Source organism: Ammospiza caudacuta, chromosome 6 (assembly GCF_027887145.1).
Source record: "Ammospiza caudacuta isolate bAmmCau1 chromosome 6, bAmmCau1.pri, whole genome shotgun sequence".
NCBI classification, from domain to species: Eukaryota; Metazoa; Chordata; class Aves; order Passeriformes; family Passerellidae; genus Ammospiza; species Ammospiza caudacuta.
This window is the reverse complement of record NC_080598.1, coordinates 2,921,883-2,944,376: the sequence shown is the minus strand read 5'-3', so window position 1 is coordinate 2,944,376 and position 22,494 is coordinate 2,921,883. Positions and strand designations below refer to the sequence as shown.

Genomic DNA, 22,494 nt, shown 5'->3' with positions numbered 1-22,494 from the left:
GTACACCAGCAGTGACAGGCCTACAGCCAGACCCTCTGCCAATGATTGCAGTTCTCTGGGATTGAGGTGAGGCTGATTGTTAAGCAGTTTCCTGGGTCCTCCTTCTTTCACTTGAAGATTCGGATGACATTTGCTTCCTTTCAGCATTTGGGAACCTGTCCTGATCACCAAGACCTCTCAAAGACGTTTGCAAACAGCCTAGCTTTGGTGTCTGCCAACTCTTTCAGCACTCATGGATGCATCTTGTCAAGGCCCATGTACTTGTGGATGTCAAGTTTGTCTAAGGGTTCTCTCACCCAGTCGTGCTTGAGCAAGGAACCCGACCTTCTTTTACCCTGGGCAGCTGGGACAGAGATTCCTGGGGCTGGTCATGTCAGGGAAGACCAATGCAAAGAAGATGCTCAGTAGCTCTGCCTCTTCTGTGTCTTCAGCTACAAGGGCCTCCCTCCACTTAGTAATGGGCCACGTGATCCTTAGTTTTCCTTTTGTTATGGATAAGCCTTTGTATAAGCCTTTCTTGTTGTCCTTCACATCCTTGTCCAGATTTAATTCCAGATGGGCCTTGGCCTTCCTTGTTTCAATTCTACTTCCTCTGATCACCTCTCTATATGCATGCCAAGTGACCTGACCCTGCTTCAATCTCCTGTATTGGTATTTCCTGCTCATGTTTGAGAGGTATTCTTCATTCATTCACACAGGTCTTTTGACTGCTTTGCCTGATTCCTTTATCAATGGAATTCATCATTCTTGAGCCTGGAGAAAGTGGTCCTTGAACATCAACCAGCCCTCTTAGACCCCTCTTCCCTGCAGAGCCAATTCCCATGGGATTTTTCCAAGAGGTCCCTAAAGAGGGTAATGTGAGCTCACCTGAATACCATGGTTGCAATTTTACTTGCTGCCTTGTGTCCTCTTTATCCAGTACTGACCTCCACAATCACATGATCCCTGCAGCCAAGGTGGCTCCCAACCTTCACACTTCCAACAAGACTTCCCTGTTTCTTAGTATGAGGTCAAGCACATGCCCCTCCTTGGAGAATCCTCTACTACCTGTTTCAGAAAGTTGTAATTAATGCTTTCCAGGAGTCTCCTGGACCGTTTGTGCTGTGTTGCTTCTCCAGCAGATGTCAAGGTAGGTAAAGTCCCTCACAAGAACCAGTGCTGTGACTTTGAGGCTGCTTCAAGCTGTCTACAGAAAACCTCATCCACTTTTTATTCCTGATCAGCTGGCCTGTAGCAAACACCCACAACAGTGTCACCCTTATGAGTAATCCCCTTTGTTCTGACTCATAAGTTCTCGACTTACTCCTACCCCAAGTCAGAGCTGAATACATTCCAAGTCTTGCCTCACACAGGGCAACTCTGTCGCCATGTTCTTCCTGGTCCTGTCTATCCTAAGCAGTGTGTAGCCCTCCATGACAACATTCCAGCCACGTGAGCTATCCTACAACATCTCCACCAGCACACTGAGATCAATATTGCAATTGATATTGATCAAGATGAGATCAATTTTATTGATCATCAATATTAATTTAGGTGATTCTTATGTCATTAACACTTAGGGACATAACGTTTCCAGCATCAACATGTGATAAATCAGTGAGATTTCTATTGCATAACTTATTTTACCAACTTATTTGGGTCTTCAGTGAGTAACTTGGTTTGGTTAAATAAAACTATTTTAAAAAGTGAATTTCTTGCAGGTTCTCTATAAAATAAACTTTGAACCCAACACCCTGCAACTCTCCTGTGGAATGACTCTCATTCTTCTGCATTGTAAGACTGCAATGGAACTGAAGCAATACTGAGGCTGAAGAAGTAAAAGAAACAAGTAAAGGAAATAGCTCCATTACAAAAAAACATCAGTCTCCAGTGCAACTAACTTCACAGAGATTTGTTCTTCATATGACTACCACAGTAAGTCCTCTGACCACAAGTCATGCTCTACCAGCAGCTGCCAATGTCAAAGAGAATGTAGTGAAAAGAACAGAAATTATCAGCAGAGCAAAAAGCAGATCCCTGAGGCCCTCTGATAGCACCACCTTCTCTTCAAATGTGTCAAAAAAATGGAATAACTCAGCTACAAATATCCACAGAATGTCTTTAGCAACATTTGGAACAACAGGTGACTTTTCTGAAGTGAACAAAGTGCTGAGCTACATCTCCTTCCACAGTGACACCAAGTTATTCCACAGTCATCCATACCACCCCTGGGGCTTTAGTGCTTCCAGTGATAACTCTTCAGTCAAACCCACCATGTTATTCCCCCATCAGTATCATTCTCACATCACCCATGGTGAAGCAGAACAATCCTACCCCAAATTTCAACTCTATTCAGCAGACAACAAAGATAAATCATAATTCCAGCCACCCTCCTACTGCATCACCAAAAGATGCCAATGAAGGTAAGGATCTAACTAAAATCCAAGTGGTTTAATAAAATTATAATGCTGAAATAAAACCTTTTTTTAAATCGAACCGGAGGCTTTATAAGACATGTGAACTTACAACTTATCTAGTACAGACTAAAACTAAAGCTCACCCAAAATAAAACATGTACTTTCAAATTATTTATACTTTAATTAATTAACGCTTCCAGAGTGGGAGAACCTAGTGAAAATAGGTATTGTCTATTTTCACTGGAACGGATCTTCAAAGCAGATGTGTATAAATTAGATGTAAAATATACAGCACATCAACTTATTAAAGTTCAGAAATTTTTGTGACCAAAGATGACTTCTTATAAACAAAGTTCCAAAGGAATTACTCATTGTGCGTTTAATTACCAAGTTAAGTATGCGTGGGAAAACAATGGAACATAAAATTGTCATTGCACTTTTCTGCTATTCTGAATCAGGTCTTCAGAAAAAGAAAAGATTAGAAAGGCACAGTAATTTTTTGCATTAATTAGCTTTCAAGCTTTTAACACAGGACTGAAAGTACAGTTTGTACTAAGAACTGAAGGATCATCAGACTTTCATGTTTCCCATCATAGTTAATATCTAGCTAATAATTACAAGGCACCTGATTTTTAGCTAACATCAATTGAAAAGGAATGAGAGTTGGAGAGCACGTTCATTTCCAAGAAAAACTGAGTATCTTGAAGAAAGGTTTTATGAAATTTGAGGGAAAATCTTGAAGAAATGCATTTATTCTGCTAATTAAACAGGTGCATGAAGCATTACTGAATTTTTAACTTTGCACACATAGAAACTGAAATTCAGAGGCTGCAATTTTAACTGCTGTCTTAAATGCTTACAAATAATTGCATTCAAAGAATGATTACTGGTTTTTGTTTAATTAAAAAATAGTTGTGATTCCGTAATTAATCCTGAAACCTTTGTATTTGATTAAAAACTCATTTAGCGGCTTTTTTATTTTTCCTAAATCCCCTTTATTCCTCCAGACTTCAAGGATGGAGATGTCTGTTTTCATTTACAAAGGCAGACAGTTTCTGCAGATAGGCTGGTTTACTTATAGTTTGCAAAGTGTTTCAGACCCTTGCTGAAAGTCTCACTCACTGGTTTTATAGATTTATTATTCCCGTTCAACTGCTTAATTTTTGCTTCTTTTTCTCAGAGAAAAAAACAACAAAGAAGAAGTAATAGCTGGCATCTCTGCAGGAGCATTTTGGGATCTGTATTAATTGGGCTGGTTGGATATTTTATATGTGCTACAAAGAGGCCTGAGTCATTTTCCCCCAGAAAATTCCTATTTCCCACAGAAAACTTCCTATGCTGAGACAAGGAGTGACCCAGGTAAGGAACAGCACAAGCGTTTGCCGCGGCAGCTATATACAGACACGAACGGAGACGGGGCAATCCGGACCAGTGACATGAGCTATTTATTCAGCACATCGGTCTCAGCACATTGTTAGGACAATGGAGACAGATTATGTTAACAGCTCTCTGATCCAAAGGGAATGCAAAGGGGGTGTTACATTACATCATAGCATAAAGCTATCTTAGCCTAGGTTTCAGCCAATCACACAGAGCAAAACATATTGACAAAAATTCTATCCAATCATATGAAACACATGTAATAGTAGTTAACACAATAAAGACTTATTTTCTAACACAATGGCTCGTTCATGAGAGACAAAGCACAGAGACTCATTCATACTAACCTTCTAAAGGTATACATTAAATAACCTTGTTGCAACCTATGAAGACACATTACAAAAGTCTATTGTGCTATTTCTCACGTCTGCTATACTGCTTAGAAAACTTTTCGCTGTATTAGCAATGTTCACAAGTCTGCTGTCTGAAGCCTGCCTTTTTAACCACTTTCTCAAAAACCTCTAATTTTATGAATCCCAACAGTGTTTTGCATAAGTGTTCCTTATTTCTGCACAGGGCTGCTTAAATTGTCGTCTTACTGAATTATTAGGATATCATTGACTCCAGCCAAACTAGCTTTCAACTGACATTAATTTATTATTTAAAAATTTTAGCTTAACCAATATGTCTCTTAACTCTGTATCTCCTCCTTACAAGTTCTTTCTTTAAGCTCTGAAACATCAGGAAAATAGTATCTAGTATCAGTGAACATGTTCAAAGAATTGTGGGCAAATTTAAAACTATAGCTCAAAAAGCTCTCCCAAACTGAAGAAAATCTAAACTCTTTAGTCATCCAATGTCAGTTACAAAATTAGGGATGAAGCTGCATCTGTTTTCAGAAGTAAAAATATTTTTAAGAGGTTTAAAAACATGACTGCTTTTGTCTTCTCTGTGAGTATGCGTACTGAAGTGCAATCACAGTCCAAACATCTGTATCATGTTTCTGGTCCTTATTTTTAAATATTTAAACAATTATTGAGAGGCCAAACACACCTTTTTTCTCATAGAAAATAAAATCAAAATAAATTTTGGCAATATGCCCTTTCCAGCTTAAAAGCAAGAGCTGAAAGCTGCCAGAACATCAGATTAGGAAGCAGCTTTGAAAGCTGACCACCCATGGGAGTGCTGAATGGGTGTTGCTAGAAGGACATGAGTTATCTTCAAAAATAGTGCATCAGGGCATTAATCTCTTCGTCTCCCCTATGTCAGAAAGCTGTTAACTGGACTTACATGTGAGGGAGTGCTGAATTAAACTATGAGGTACCCAGCAGACAGTGATTCAAATCTTTCAAGCCATATATAAAAGAAATTATTATGTTATTCCCTCAGTTCTTCACTAAGACAACTCCCTTGAACCATATGAGAAGAGGCAGAGCTGCCTCACAGCAGACAAGACAGAGGAAGACAATGCAGGGTGCCCATCTGATGGCATTCCAACTGCTGACATCACACCATCCCACCCCTCATTGCAATGCTTGCTTCAGATTATATTCCTGCCTGTTATCTACATCCCTTTCATTTTTTCCAGAACATGCTGGCCATTGTTACCTTACAGCCATTACTGAAGTGAAACTATTCCATCCTAATATAATTTCTATCTGAAAAATTACTCAGGTCATTATTTTCTCAGATTTACATCTGTACCTTCTTCAGTGAATATGCCAAGATTGATTAGGTTTACTTGGATTATTTAATTTGGATTACTTGAGGTTTGCTGGGGAGAATGGAATTACTGAGTAAAATGAGCTACATCTAACCTTTGACTAGATGACACTGATTTACTATCACTATCAAGGGGAAAAAAGATGACAAGCTTCTATTCCTCTGTCAAACAGATCTGTTGTCTGAATTGCAGGCTAGATCTGTAGAAATCATTTAAAACATATCAGTTGTCCTGGGGTGACGTTATGATGCTTGTATCCCCATTCATCTGTTCTGTGCCTTTAAGACTGGCTCTGAAGAGTGGAAGTTTTGCTTGGGTTTCTCTTATCAGGGACACAGAGACAGGCAGTACATAGGGCTGTTTTTCACTTCTTGCTTTCAGCTTGCTGCTTTGCTTGCTTGCTTTTCTGCTCTTGCTTCTGCTCTCGCTTTTGCTTCTGCTTATTAGCTAGTTCTAGCTAAACAGTCCACACTCCTTCCTGGACTGTTTCTCCTGGACTGTTTCTGTGACCATCTCGAACCTGCTCCAGACTGGGACCCGGGAACACCGAAGGTTCGGCTGCAGCAGCTGCCCCAGCACCGGAGGGACTGAGAACAGAGCAACCACCCCTAAGGAGACTTTCTGATTTTGTCATCTTTCTCAGAGCGGTGTCATTGGGTATTGTTCATTTTGTGTGCTGGAGGGGTGCTGGGCCAGTCAAATAAACAGGTTCTTTCCCCCTCTCTCCAAGGAATTTTTTCCCAAACCAGTTTGGGGGGGGGGAGGGGCCGTGTGGGTTTTTCTTTCTGGAGGGGCCCTCCTTTGCAGATTCTTTAACAAATTTGCCCTAAACAGATTAGATAGAAGAAATACTTAACAAGAGAGGAAAGGATATATATATCCTATACCTACATATATAGGTATCCCAAAAAGCATGGTCCAGTTCTGCCCAGCTAAAGAGTAAAATTATGGCAACATAAAGCAAATAATTGCATAGCTGATCTGCTTGCAATTACCAGACGTGTCTAAATAGAAAGAAAGAATATGTAAAAGAAACAATTGTAAAGGCACAGAATAAACAAAATAAAGTGCAGAGAAAACTACCCATGAGGGATATGTCCTGGTTATTATGCTCTGCTAAAACACTTTAATTAGTGTGGAGACTGTAGATCACACTGATGGAATGGAATTATCTCACTGTCTGTGAATGATGCCATGAGGTTTTATTCAATATGTGAGTAAATTACATGCACATACACCCCAGAGAGAAACTATGTCAGTCAAACCGAATATGAGCAAAACAGGTATTTATTTTAAATATCAAAGATTTCAGCCCATATATGCATTTTTGCGTCTTTTTTTGAGTTCAGTCATAAAAACAGCATTATGTCCCATCAGTGCCAGGACCTGATTACTAACATATGCAGGATGTTTGGTAGTACATAGTATGCAGCACATAGCATGCAGCATGTTTGGTAGCAGACTGAAAACCTGAGACAGATTCACCTATATTACACGAGAATATCAGTCTGATGCTTGAAATGAAGAAATATGTAATGGTCAGCTTTCACATTCCTTAGCCCATATAATACCATCTTCCCTGTGGTAAAGCAGTGTCATACAAGCAAATTCCTCGTCACACTTGAATCTTGGCCTCAGATGAAAATGGAAGGAGCTCTCTTGAAGGAGAACTTAGAGATGAAGAGATGCTAAGAAGCTATCTCTGTTGTCTGCACTGCTAACTATATAATTAAATGCACTGTATTTTAGGAATTTTACCAAGTAATAATTAATAATTGGAAGACAGTAATAGCAAGATTAGCAGTAAATGAAGAAGCATGAGTGAGGAAATTAATCAAAGTGTGCCTGTTAGTTATAGCAAGTTAATTTTTAACAACCCAATCATAATTTTTGCACGTATGAGGATGTGCTTCTGTTCTCCATGTAACTATTTGATGTTTTGCTGTTGTTTGTACATTGTTACTTGCTTTTACCATGCCAGCCTCCAAAATCTGTGACATTTGTTCTTACTTTAAGTTAGAGTCATTAATACTTATTCATACACATTACATAAATAAAGATGTTGTCTACCATTTCATTCAAAACTGTGAAACTCTGGCTTGAATGCAGACAGCTCTGTGTATGTGAACGAGGGCTATTTTCTCAGTGTTTACACAGACAAACATGTTCATTGGTAGAACCAATTATCTCTGGTTCTGTCCTCTTCCCTATTTCCCAGCAGCAAAATCCTCTTAGCTGCAGTGAAAGCTAATTCTACTGAGGATTTAATGCTGGGCCCATTAAATCTGTCTTTTATGGTACTATTACACTGAGAGTCAGGACTGTTTTTGTAACTCCTGCTCAGCAGTGTCCTCTGTGGATGCACCCCTGCTTGGCTTTGTGCTGCACAACACAATGTGTGCAATGGCAGTGGGAACATACCAAGAGATTCAGACTGAGAATTTCAATGGAAACACCTTAACTGCAGTAAGCACTTACCCTCACACATTTCCCATACCTTCCTCTAATTAGTTTCCATAAAACCATTCTCATTTATTCCGTAAGAATCCTCTACAAGATGTGTTTTTGATATTGGTGCAAGATCAGTAACACAACCCACATGTTTTCCTCTAAAAGGACTTTGTCCTAAATAATATAAAATTCAGGCTGAAAGACATTTAAGACCCTAAAGAAAATCATTACATTAAGCGTTTATATACATACATTTACATAAAAGGTGTTAGCCATTACTAGCATGGAAATCTAAGTTAATGAAAATGAAAAAAAAATTAGTTTATGGGACAAAATAATAATCCTTCTTTAACTTTTATCCAGAGCTATAATCTCCTTTGTCAAGTAATCATATAAAAAGGTCAGGTGAGCAAAAACAAACAAACAAACAAAACAAAAACAAACCAGGAAAAAATGTACTTACCCCAAATTGCCATGAAAATTGCAAAGAAGACAGTCCCTCCGTTATCAAACAAATGTGTAACCTGAATAAAAAAATGAACACATCAGGAAAACATAATCGTGCCATCTCATCTTTTGCCCCAAATAGTCCCAGAGTACATAACTGGCATCAGAAACCAAAAGCTAAGCTTTCTCGTAACTAGTCCTACTAGCATGTTTCTTCTACCAAGGTTTGTCAATGTCACACTGTGACTGCCAGTGTAATTTGAAATCTGCTGTTCCAGACTATTATTTCACGCATCACCCGTCATTTTGTTTCACAGACACTGAGCTGTTTTGTCCATGTCCAGACAGACTAAAATTTCATCCAGAATTCTTGTCATATGGTAGGTCAAACTTAATCTCAACCATTTCTATTTTAAGGTTTTTATAAGCTAAAAAACCTCTTCACTTTTCTCCATCTACATACTTACTGTCTCTTGATTCCATTTTGTTGTTCTACCTAGGTATTTTGCAATTTCTGGTGCGATTATTTAAGTTTGAAGAATAGATTCTTGCAGCAAAATATTTAATTGTATAAAATCTTCACATTAGTTTGACAGACCAAAGCAGGAGCAAAAATTCAAATAGAAAGTAAGCAAAGGAAACAGAGTAACAAGATAGTTACAGAGAAGAGTAAGAAAAATCTTACAAAAAGTTTAATAATTAAGTCCTCACAGAGGAATTAATAAGTTGATGAAAACAATATTAATTTATTTATAAGGAAATTCTCACAGAAAGGAATTTTAGAAAAACCCCAGATCACTTTAGAGCACTCCCTTATTAGAAAGATGCACTGCAAAGGCTGAAAACAACATCTGTAGAGAAACAACATGATTTTTAGGAAACTTGGCAGAAACAAGGGCAGCTATTTTACAACCACAATCATCCTGATTGCAATAACACAATAATTACCTTGGCATATATGCAGCTTTCGTTGAGTTTTTGTAGTGTGCAATTGCGTTCACACATAGGGCACATAATGGTTTCATTTGCCTCACAGATCTCTTTGCTTTAGTATGAGAGAGGAAAATAAAGGTTATAAAAACACTTCTAGCATTCACAAGGTTTTCTGAGTTACACCATTTATATTCTCTGTTTGTCAACAGTGCGTGCACCACAAAGCTGAGCAAATAAAATAAATTAAAAGTGAATATTTGGCTTGGAAATTCTAATCCCAAATCAGGAACCTGAACACTATGGGCCATAGAGTAGCATACAACATTTCTAGGCATCATGTTACACTTCTCACACTAGCAAATTCTCTCCCAAATATCTCAAACAGAAAAACAAAAAATTGCTCAATACCCTTCAAATGCATTTACAGCCTATTTTTCTAAGTTACTATAAGATACCAAACATTCAGAGGATAGACAACACTGGTACATCTACATTGATCTCAGTCAAATGGCATCATTTGTATGTAATTGAGCAAAGAAGAAAGACACTATGACAAGAGGCAAAAGTCAGTATGAGAGGGGGATATTTGCTCCCTTTTGGTGGTACCCTTCCTTCTTCTCCATTTCCAACTTGCCCATGGCAGCCAGAGAGAGGAGCTACAGAGACAATCTTCTTATACACAGAGGGCAAAGACTCATGGCCCTGTGCTGAGCTGAGATGGGCTCCTGACATAGGCTGATACATACATATATATATATATCTTACATGTAGTATATATTTATATAATGTTTTCATACGTGTATATATATGTATATATATATATATATATAGCCAACTGCTAGCAGACCCTGAGCATGGAGCAGAGGCAGGCACTTGGACAAGTCATAAGACAAACTAATTCTTAGGTGTGACATCATTCTGCATCATCCTCAAATTACTGCTGCACAAAACCTATGGCTGGCATGGTTTGGTTCTATGGCAGTACATACTCCTGTATTTGCTTACTACTTCTCTATTGAAACTATGCTGGATATCTGGGAAAAAAAAAAGAAAATTATAGTTTCCTGCTTGCAGCCACTAGAGGTGGGCTGATGGCAGCTTCCTGCACCTGAGGGGTGAAGGCACATCAGTGAAGAAAGTATCCTTCTGCAAAACTGATTTGATCATCTCTTAAATTCAATTTTTGTAGTACATAAGACAGATAAAAAGTAGGGCTTTGTGATGGAATTTATCATACTTAAATCAACACATTCTAACAGCGATGGATTCCTCTTAACAGGCATAATAAACCTGTTTCACACGAAACAGTGATCAGCAGAAAATATTGAATCTGGGGCAACGCGCCAGTTCTGACATTGCCATAATGCCCCAAAATTGTGTTTCAATTTCTAATTTCCACTGGGTTTCCTATGTTTACATTTTTTAAGATAACATATCCAGTTCTGTTTCTGCCAGATTGCTGTTGAACACTGCATTTGTGTATGGCGGCAGCTGAAGTGCTTAAAATCAAATGATAGATTTTAATACTCTTACAGATGCTTATCTAGAATTTTCTTTAGAAGAATGCAGAAACACCAGGTAAATAATCTCTCAATCTCAGACTACAGCAAGAATAAGAACAGGTGTGCAAGTCCATCTACCTGCTAATGGATGACACCTGTCTGCTCTAGGTACAAAGTTCCTGTCTAATCCTTACTTACACCTTCCAGGCTAAGTAAAAAAAAATCCGGCAAGGACATGGCAACAATATCTGTTATCAGTGGCCTTTAGAAATGCGTAAGTGCACAAGGTGATATAGAAAACGTCTACATATATTTTATCAGCCAGGCATAATCAACGTGAGTCACACATTTCACAGCTGCTCTTACTAACAAAGTTGTAGCAATGCACTGACAGGACAGTGCCGTGCCATGACTGACCAGAAGGACTGCACACATTCACACAACCAAAGGCAGGTAGCACCTTCTCCACAGAATTAACACATCCAGATTATAGATGTGGGGCTGCCACAGAGCACCTGGTTAGGACTTCTGCCATAACCCATGCTCTGACAGCATTGCGAAATTAACACTGGCTAATGATAGCTATAATAAATAAATTAATATTCACCTACCCTTGCAGGCATACAGAGCTTATATGAGGGTTTACCTAACTTTGAGTCTCTTGTTTTTCACACAGAGGCCTGGGGCACACTGGCACTCTGTGTAGCACAGCACAACACTGAGGTGCCTCAGGATGAGACCCAATAGAACCAGCCCCACAGGAACACACTCATATGTTCTTTGTCTGTGTTTTCTCTGCAGCTACTAAACAGCAGCCAAAGGAAAAAACTGAGGACAGAAACCCTCAAAAGCCAGCCTACCTCTGTGCTCATTTACAACACCTGCAACCTTCAGCAAGGAAGATAGCTGCATTTTTCTGTTAAAAATGAGTCGTACCTGCAAGTCTTCCTGGGAGAAGCATATGACACACAGGAGGTGATTGCCTGTTCTATTCTGTGCTGGCGCAGCCTCACCTTGAATATGGTGTGCAGTTTTGGGAGCCACAATACAACAAAGATAGAAAGCTCTTAAGACAGTCTCCAAAGAGGGCCACAAAGATGGTGAAAGGCCTAGAGGGGAAGCCATATGAGGAGCAGCTGAAATCACTTGGCTCATTCAGCCTGGTAAATAGGAGACTGAGGGGAGATCTCACAGCAGTCTAACAGCTGGAATCTAACAGCTTCCTCTCCTTCTGGTGACCAGTGACAGGACCAGAGCAAACACATGAAGCTGTGTCAAAGGAGCTGTAGGTTAGATGTTAGAAAAAGGTTTTTCAATCACAGGGCAGCTGGGAACTGGAACAGATTCCCCAGGAAAGTGGTCACAGTACCAAGATTGGCAGAGTTAAAAAAAGAATGTAAACAATGATCTCAGGCACATGGTGGGATTGTTGGGGCAGTCCTATGCAGCCCCAGGAGATGAACTTCAATGATCCTTGTGAATCCCTTCAAATCCAGGATATTCTATTATTCTATGGTATAAAAACACGTAATAGCTTACAGTTTGAAAGAATGAAATTATTAGAAATTTTGTTCTTTCTCTCGGGGAGTTGCCAATGACACACCTTTCTCTTCCACAAGGAAGAAATACTAAGCTATACCTTGACAATAGTAGATTATGGCCCCTTGTTCCCCCTTTGTTGGTACTGTGTCATTGTACATGTGACAAATACAAGACTGACAGTTCAACAGCTGTGGTCCCTGTGCTCTAAGAATAGGCTGATCCTCAACTTTACAACCACTGCATTTTGAAGGCATTTATGATGAAAAACAATCATAATACAGTATCTTAAAGATAGCATAATTTCCTGGCTGTTAAGTTCATTGCATTTAACTGTATTTGATGTGGTTTGAATTAGTACAGTTTCTAAGGAGTTTGCTGTACAAAGCAAGCTTAAAAAAAAGTGTTCATTAGAGCACTGTAGAATATAATAACTCACTGTGAAATAGAAGTTAAAGAAAACTCCTCAGATAAAACTTGAATATGGTCTTGCTCAAAGCCAGACAAACAGTATTTTTTATGAAATCTGACTCCAAGTATACATACAGCCTAAGCACCCAAACTGCTTGGAGCAACAGCTGCAATGGTGAGAACAGATACTGATACTGTCTGATAACAGCTAATGGAATACTTTGCAGTACAGTGGATCCTCAGAGAGTTCCCAGAAGTACAGTCAGCACTTGAGCACCCTCATCACAATATCAAAACTGACACAGAACCCTTCCCAGAGCAAAATCACAAAAGTGAGAAACTTGAAACTTGGTTCATTTTATGTGGTTGCAATCTCCCTGAAGCTGAGTCTCCTGGCTGCAAGTTACATTGATACAGATAAGAATTTTGTTAGAGTCCAAGTTTGCCACTATTAATGAAGAAGGAAAAAAAGACATAGGTCAAATTTGAAGTTTAGTAACTGTACTACACTCTGGAAGTTATAGGAAGATGGAGGTAATGAGGGAATATGGCTGGTTTTTCACCCATTAGCCTTAATTAGATCAACAACTACTGCAGTATCAGCAACATGAGCATTGGTCCTTACAGACTGGTCTGTTTTTCCTTAGTGGGAATCACTGCAATGCAGTGATAAGAATGGCCACTGCCAGCAGTACACATTTTACTTGATGCAAAACAAATGTACTATGTGCAAATACTTGACTCAAAGCCCCAGTACTCTATTTTGGTTATTCTTACATTATTACCATAACTGCAAAACATTTAAAGGTACATCAATCTAAGATGTGCCAGACTGTTCTTAATTAGCAACAGGCTGTTACATATTATTAAATAGAATTTTACCTTACTTGGCTGGAATCCATTGTAAATAATCCATAGAGGAAAACAAAGAGCCCAACCAGGGCAGCAGGAATAAGCATTCCAGTATACCATCCCAGCCAGGCAAAATACAGTCCAATTTTTTCACCAAAGTATCGCCTACATGAAAAGGAAACACATATATTGTTTAAAACTAAATTTTCTGATGACTTCTCTCTATCTCTACTTTCACAGTAGCAGAATAATTCTAACAAGGAACTATCATTACAAGTTTCTGGTAAAATTATCACTTTGCCAAACAGTTTTTTTTCAGGCTAGCATAATATTTTAGTGACACTAACTGCAGATTTATGAGAACAAGATAGCTGCAGTGCCTCTGTAATTGTGATGTTCTTGCAATGACTAAGTAGATGGACAAGGAGCAACATTATTAAACATAGGATAGACAGACAAATGCATGTACACAGATAGAAAAAATCTGGAAAGGGATAAGGTAAGTTAGTATGACTTAAGTATTCAATTTAAAATCATTTATGATAGATAATCATACATAGATAATATCACATATTTCCAACTATATTAGTGAAAACAATGCTCTGAAAACACAAGCTGAAGACAACTTCAATTCTTCAAAACTTGGGTTTCAATTGCCAGAACAGATGAAATAGCAGTGATCAGAAAGTCAATCAAGGATGAAACAGCATAAAATTGCCCCATGGCACATGCTTAGCTCCACCAATAACAAGTTATGACTCAGATCAGGAATAAAAACTTACAGCAAGGAAAATGAATTACTGGTATGCAATGTCAGAGGGGGAAACTGTGAAACCCAAACATCATCATTATTTAACTTAAATTATATGTATTTCTCTATTTTACATTTGGTAACCTATGACACTAAGTCTAATACGTAAAATAAGAGTTATTTAAATCCACATGGAAAAGTTAAAATTCGGTTGCATTTTAAGTCCTCTGCATCTGGTAACTCTGACTGTCCATGTGGGTAAGAGTCCGCTTTCAAAGGTGCTCTCACAAGGGGCAAGTGTCTCTGATCAGCAGACCACATTATGGGTTTGTATTTTAAGTTTCACACTGCACATCTTGAGCAGTTGGAACTACATGTTCTTTAAGAAGACTCATTTGAAATTAACCTACAAAAGACCATCCAAAATAAGCAACTTCAAGAACTCCAGCCTTACCTAATAATAGGGAATATATAAATGTTATAGGAAAGCACAAGGAATTTATGAATATAGTTAGCACACTGTTGCCAGGCTTTTTGTACCAGAGAAAATCTTCAAAGTACTCATACCTGATTAAATCAAGAGGTTGGTATTTGTACCACATTCCCCACCGTGCCCAGCGCTCATACAAGAGGTGTCTGTGATTCTGTGCTCCGTGTGTTTTGATGGGATGCCTGCTTTTGTGGCTTCCCTGCAAAAAAACCACAAAGACATGTAAGTACATTACTAGGCACTATGGAAAATGTATACGTTTCTTAGGTATTTCTGATTATAATTTTAATAGAAATGTTCCTTATATTTAATAAATAGGTCTCTTATTCTGGGCACATCTGGAACATGTCATCAGGAGCTAAGAAAGGCAAGTCTGACATAAGAGGCAGGGTTACATACACTTCTGAAATGGTCAGTTTCTCTAATAATTAATGACTGAAACATATTAATACAACTTTAAAGAAGTACTCAGCTCTGTTTTTATTTCGCTAATAGATCCTACTTGTATGCTTTACCTATTTAAATATTTCAAGAAATGCTTGTGGTATATTTTTATTTCTTCTATAAAATTTTTTAACATTTCTAGTATGTCTGCTTTCTTCTCCCAGACATTTTTTATCACTTTCTTTCACTACTGTTGAAGTATAGAAAAGTATATTCTTTCTGTGGTACATACTTTCTAAGATGAAGGAAACAGAATTGGCATTATTTTGAAGCTACATAGGACTCTCAAGGCATTAAAAGCAAAACAGAGTCAGTCTGATCCAAAAGGTGTCCTTCCAGGCCGTGTCTGACATTTGTAGACCACCTAACAGACTAAAAGAACAGCCTCATGCTTGGCAGTCAAAAGGTACCACACACATCTGCTAGAATCATCTTGAGCAGAATGTCTTGCATTTGTAATTTTGATCCAATTCTGAAGCAGGACATATACCTTACTTGAACTTTTTCCCCAAAAACTTCCATCACTCAGCAGTGGAAAAGTAAATATTTCATCAGCTGTTGACTGCAAGTGAGCCAAGTAATTCTCTTGTGAGGAGAGCAGAGTTCTCCAGCACCCAACTCAGTTAGTGATCAGGTAGATTCTTGACCCTGTCAGATGCAGGTAACTAAGCAATTTAGATTTCATCAGGTATTTGAAATCTTGAGCACTCCTCAAAGTTCAAAGAACATCATCAACTTGTTGCAATCTGCTGACCCTCTGACTTAAGAATGAGTTACAACCAAAGCTAAACACAGCAAAAAGTCCAAGTCTACTCCTTTCTCTTTAGTGTCAGGACAGCAGCATACCAAAGATGCCAACACTGAGTGCGACCTTTGCAGAATTTAGGAACACCCAGGAAGAGCACATCAACTTATTCTCACAGCAGGCTGGATAAATAACTGCAAAGTATTACCCAGAATTACATGTTTTAATTTTTTTTCCTGATTCTTTCTGCACTGTTATACATAAAAGAGTAAACTCAGCATTCCCACTGGGATTGAATTTTCACTCTTATTTGTTCATGTGGAAAAGGAAAAAAAATAAATTGAGTGTTCCACCAGTAGTCCTTAGCATCAGACAAGGGGCAATTAAGGTAAGAGTGGCTTTAAACTATGATTTCACTAATTTTAACTGAGATGTGGAAACAGTAGCTTATGCCATAACAAAGGAACACGTAAAATGGATATGACAGCACAGCTTTGATGCCAGAGAAAGCTTCACAGGTTTTTATGGTAGTAGAGCCAGCTTTTCCCTGAAGTCAGTAAAGCACAGCTGAAGCATTAACAATGATGTTACATTATCTAAAATACTCCTTCTCTGACTTCCTAGTAATTAATTATTAAAGCTAAAGTATTTAATAATTTAAAAAATACTCCCAGCCATTTGTAAAGCCTTTGAAATATGAAACCAAGTCACAATATTCAGCTGAAACACCCAGAGTTCAGAGCTGCAACCGCCATGTTCATGAGTGTGGAATTTGCAGACAACCCCAACAAGGGAAGAGATGTGAATCTTGACTCCATGTTTCAGAAGGCTTTATTATTTTATTAAAGATATTAAAAGAAAATTATATATTAAAACTATACTAAAGAAAGAGAGAGGAGACCTCAGAAGGTTACCAAGGCAGGAATGAATAATAAAATCTTGTGATTGCTCACAGCCTTAACAAAGCTGGTTGCTACTGGTCATCAAGTAAAAACAATTCACATGCTGGGTAAACAATTCTCCAAATCACATTCCAAAGTAGCAAAACATGGAGAAGCTGAAGCTTCCCAGCTTCTCAGGAGAAAAGATCCTAGCGAAAGGATTTTTGAGAAAATATGTCTGTGACACCTGAGAGCATTTCAAGGACTGAAACGTGTGATTTGCTTCTTCTTTTAAGCATAAGAGAGCTTTCTCAAAACCCTCTTAAGTCAAACACAGGTTTTTAGTTCATTTTGTGGGTTTCCAGTCTTCAGTAGAGTTTTGAACTAGAGGAAAAAGCACTGTCAAGTGTAGCAGTGTGGGGTTTAGATGGTGGTTGGTGCTACCTCTATCTCATTGCCCAGTGAGCATCTCCTGTGGCAGAGCTGCTTGGGGCGCATTCAGGCAAGGCAGCCAAGTCCACACCCCACACTCACCACAGCTGGCCCAGCCAAGAGAGGCAGGAGGGCCTTCTGTAGGGTCAGTTCCAGCAAGGTTCATTTTAGCACACCGAAGAGGAACCAGGGACAAAAGACCAATCAGGTTCTCTGCACAAGGCTATTAAGGGGGCGCCTATGGGGGTGCTGCCAAGGGAAGAAGGGGCTGGTCACAGGGGTAGCCCAGCCACTGAGGAAACAGGGAAAGGAGAAACCAGGGGAAGTTGGGACAAATGGGGATGGGAACTGGGATGGATCAGTGTTGTGCAAGACTCCATGGGGAGGTCCTTTCCCTCTGCCCAGGTGTAGAGAGACTCTATGGTAAGTCTCTCCAGGGGAGAGCCCTGGGGATTTCCCTGAGGGGGAAAGATCCTGAGAATTCACAACTCCTCTGGTTTTTTCTTACTATGAAGACTTCCCCAATGAACATCTGCAGACACTTCACAGGGAAACATGAGTAAAACAATAAAAACCAAATCCAGATCCTTCAACAGCCTGAATAGTCTTTTTGAGAACCATCTCTAAAGAACAGTCTCAGTGTGTATTAGAAATTACCCAGAAGTATTCTGAAAATAGTAAACAGGAAATAATTATGCAGTCTCCCTAACTGTGATCAAGTGGACAAGCTATTAGAAAAACAAATCCTTTTGTAGGTGGCAAGTAAAAATAATTTAATACAACTAATTGGAACAATTTGGAACAACTGATACTCTCCTTAAGAACTCAACAGGAAATGTAGAGTTCATAAAAACCAGAAAATAGTTATAATATCCTAGTCAAACCAGAAAATGTTCCAGGATGTTATTATAATATCCAAATCATCCAAAATTTGGAAAATTTTAAAAGCCAATATCAAAGTAAAAGCTATAAATAAAAAAAGCATCGAAAAATTACAATATGAAATGAAAAGTTTGCAGGACAGAATTAAAGTAGGATCCCAAACCACTAGTGGAAGCTTTAATCTAAATATGAAACTAAAAATCAAATTAACCAGGTTACCTCATGTGGTGGAAATGCTGCTTCATATGTGCCATTATTTAGTAACCTATTAATACCTAAAAAAAAAACAAAAAAGCTTTAGCTCTGATATAAATTTTTCATACACATTTTTCAAGTCACATTTGGAGAATGTAACTTAGTGTTAAATGATAAGAATGCTGCAGAAGATGACAATCAATAACCCCACCAACTACTTCAGCAGGTACTGCTGGTGCTTTCAGATTTCTGGCTCCGTCAAACTAAAGAGCAACTTGCCAAAGCACCAAAGCCTGAAAACTTTCCCTCAGGGCTGAGTGCTTGTACCAAATTGATTGTGAGAAAATAGTTACATTCACACTGTATTCCTCAGGGCATATAATTCAGATTTTATGGGTGACCAGATGATCTGATAGAGTGGTATGGATAGACAATCCTTGAGGCAGTGAAACTCCTGCAGGGTTAAAAGCTATTAGGTATCTATTTAGCTACCAGCTAAACCCTGGTATTTTTAAATATAAGCCAGCTGAAAATTTCCTATCAGAGCAGTGCTTTGTACCAGACTGACTACTGCATTTTGGATCAGTTCCTAGAGTCTTCCTAAGCCCAGATTTGTTGTACTAGCACAGCACATTACAAAACTTGAAAAAAATAAATAACCATTGATAGGTACAAAAAAAAGTTTCAATAGCCTTTAAGAGCAAATCTGTAGCCAAAAGTTTCCCCAAGAAACAGGTACATATGGTGGAACACAGATTGGTCTCTTAAAATATACAAATTATACTAAACTAATCTTATAATGAAATTTCCCATCATCAACTTCAAAGGTGCTAGGTATGAACATTTATTCTACCTGTTTTTCTTACTACCATTTTTGTTCAGAAACTCAAGAAAGAGTTTTCTGTAACTGGAATCACCCAAGCCTCTGCATATTAAATCTTTAATTGAATTCCTGCAGAAAATATAGAAAATCATGCATACATTCCCTGGTCATTGAAAATGAAAATGGGTAGTTTGACCTTCTAAATGGGTAGTTTGACTTCTGTATTATGAGTGTTGATATAAAGCAAATTCAGTCTTAGATCAGCTGTCTCTGAGCTATACAGACATCTTAAATAAATCAAGTGTGGCACACATTGATTCTACTGGACTGAAACTGATGGACAATAGCTGAATACTAAGATCAGTCCTTGAAAACATTTTCAGCTTTCTGAGGTAGATGTAACCCTTACTGTGGCTCTCAATAATGTAAAATTACAATAATATCTCCATTTTGTTTTAATGAATGAGTAATTAAGTGAAAAATATTGCAAATTTTCACTGAAATATTTAGGTACAAAATGATGGGACATTGTTTCAATTCTGTTACTGTGTGAAAGGAAAGATTTCAAGAATAGGAAAAAAATTAATTGAGTTTATTCAAATGGTATTTTTCCAGACAATTAAAGATGAACAATTTTATAGCTTTGGGTTAGGTAAAAAATGTAGCATACTCACCCATTTTGGATTTTCCATCTTCATACTTAGTTCTCTGTAGCACATGATGCACAATTCTACTTCTTGTGGAATTGCTGAAGAAGCTGTCTTTGTTGTTTATCGTAAAACTATTAAAATAATGAATGTCTTAACATTCATAACAATGCACACACGTTGAAACATAGCTGTTCAAGTGTTTTTGTTTGGTTTTTTTTTTTTTACAATGATTTAGTGGAGGTTCACATTCCTTAAACATAAGGTTATACATTGTTACAGCAGGTCCAATGAAGTTATCCTTATCACAAATTAAACCAAAAATATCCTACTATCTAGTTAATTTCTGTTCTGGATATAATTAATTAAATAAAGATCTTCAGTAACAGTGGTAGCCTTAAATTCAAATTACTTATGAGTTGACAGTTGTCTGTGCACTGGAACCACCAAAATTACTATTAAAAAAAAACCAAATCCACACACTGGAGACTTGCAAAGCAACTCCACAACCATTTTCCCTTAGAGGATCCCAGGATGGAGCCAAGTAAAGCAGCCTTGGCCAGATGGCTCCATTCTGGATGCGGGAAATCTGACATGCAGGGGCTTCTTCCTGCTCAGCTGTGCCAAAAGTTGCTACTACAATTCATTACATCAGCTGAGCTGATTGAGAAAAAAACACCAGAACCAGGGGATTGATCCAGTGCAGTACGGTAAATTACTGGGAAAAAAAAAATTGAGTCTATAATGAAATTACTCTGTTTTTCTGGGGTAAAGTCAGTTCACTACCATTTAGGTTCTTTACTGAGTGGAAAAATCCTGTTTATCCTAATTCACACTTCTATTTTAAATTAACTTTTATCTTCTAAAACAGTTATCACAAAATAACTTTAAAATTAAGAAACAAAATTTTAAAACCTAACTTTTTAGGTACTGAAAAAAATTTATGTCACATTTTAAATATAGCATTATCAACATGCTGATTTGAACACATAGTTTCACTGTATATATATTTGTATTTTCAGAGGCAATAGATCTTTTTAAATGCAGATCTGGTAAGAAAGAAAAAGAAAATTATCACTGGTCTTAGCTTGCTTCTGGTGTTCCAAATCTCAACTGGTTTTTGCCTACATAAAGTAAATAATAAGCACAGAAAACTTGAGCAAGTATTTGCATTTTGTAATGTAAGGGAACAAAAAACCAAACATCTTCTAAACTAAAATGGAAACATTCATCTTTCCATCAAATTTCAGATGATGTTACTGAGTGACCATCAAATAGCAAGTAGCAAAGAGCAGATTTTCACTTGAAGAGAATAAAATCAAATATGATACTTGGTACTGCCAGTGACCATCTGTCAGCAGCTCCCTCTCTGGCCCTTGCTCAGAAGTGAGGGACAGAAACCCTTGTGGTGCGCGGCGCTGCCTGCCCACCCCAGCACTCACTGGTGGATGCGCGCGCGGCTGAAGGGGGCTGTGTAGCAATCTGTCTCCTCCAGATCAGGCAGGGCCTCCTTATCCAGCTTCATGGGATTTCTGGGCAACCAGCTTTTCAGCTCTCTAATGTTCCTCTGCAAACTGAGACAAGAAGAAGTCAGATTCACACGCTCTCATTTCCTCGTCATTTCTATCACCAGCACTGCATATTTATTGACATCGTACTAGAAATGAAATTAAATGAAAGCAGGAAACTTCCACATTAAGTAAACAAAAGAAAAGAAAGAGTCAAAAAGCAAAATGAACAATATTCGTTTGCAATCCATCTTGAACACTTTACTTGAGTAAAACTCATCCTAAAATTAGTGAGCTTACGGCTCAAAATGGGACTGTGGTATTGAGTGCAGAAATTAATTTTCCAAAGTAGTTCATCTGGCAGAACTGTAGGTGCTTATGCTTTAGCCAAGAACATAACCAGCTGCACTGAACAAAGCAAGTTAAACTCCTCCCCACTCTCTTGCCTGGCAACGTGGACATTAAAATTAATAAATTTTTTAAGTATATTTGAGAGTGCTAAGGATCTGATTATGGTTTTCCGATTGCAATTCCTGCAAAATTTTCTTAAAAATCCAAGAGCTGATATTGCCTTATGAAATATACAACAGTATACCTAAATATCAAATAAAATAAAGGACATGTTACACTAAAATAGTTATGCAGTATTTAGACAAGAAAACTCCTAAATATGGCTTCCTCCAGATTCTTAAAAATGGATACTACAAAATACAAACAGAACATTAATGCTGTATCTTCAATTAAATTACATACTAGCAACATAAATGTTTTTTTTCTCTAACTGCACGTTGCCCAAATGATGTCTCAGGACATCATTCATACATGTGTAAATGCAGTCAAGTGCAGTTAATTTTTTAAGTGAGCAAATTCAATTTTGTCCTCCTTGCTGACCTATATCTTTTCATATTCAATTGCAATGCAACATGGTTATTTAAGGAGTAGATCTCAAATTAAATGTGCTATATCATGACACAATAAGCACATCAGAGATTCAGAAAAAGCCTAAATTTGAGAAAAACATTCCCCAAATAGTATTTTTTTCGGTGGAATTCGGGTTCTACT

At 38.0% G+C, this 22,494-nt stretch overlaps 1 protein-coding gene across 3 annotated transcripts in view; it reads right to left on the bottom strand.

Moving 5' to 3' along the window:
- ANO3 (anoctamin 3) overlaps positions 1–22,494 on the bottom strand; it is a 111,577-nt gene that overhangs the window by 19,943 nt on the left and 69,140 nt on the right. For all 3 annotated transcript variants that reach the window (XM_058806914.1, XM_058806916.1, XM_058806915.1), the window contains exons 8-14: positions 21,367–21,498; positions 19,952–20,058; positions 18,479–18,534; positions 14,953–15,074; positions 13,665–13,799; positions 9,346–9,442; positions 8,414–8,474 (exon numbers count right to left, since the gene is read on the bottom strand). In XM_058806914.1, coding sequence (XP_058662897.1) covers positions 8,414–8,474; positions 9,346–9,442; positions 13,665–13,799; positions 14,953–15,074; positions 18,479–18,534; positions 19,952–20,058; positions 21,367–21,498 — 710 coding nt within the window. The remainder of the gene's footprint in view (positions 1–8,413; positions 8,475–9,345; positions 9,443–13,664; positions 13,800–14,952; positions 15,075–18,478; positions 18,535–19,951; positions 20,059–21,366; positions 21,499–22,494) is intronic.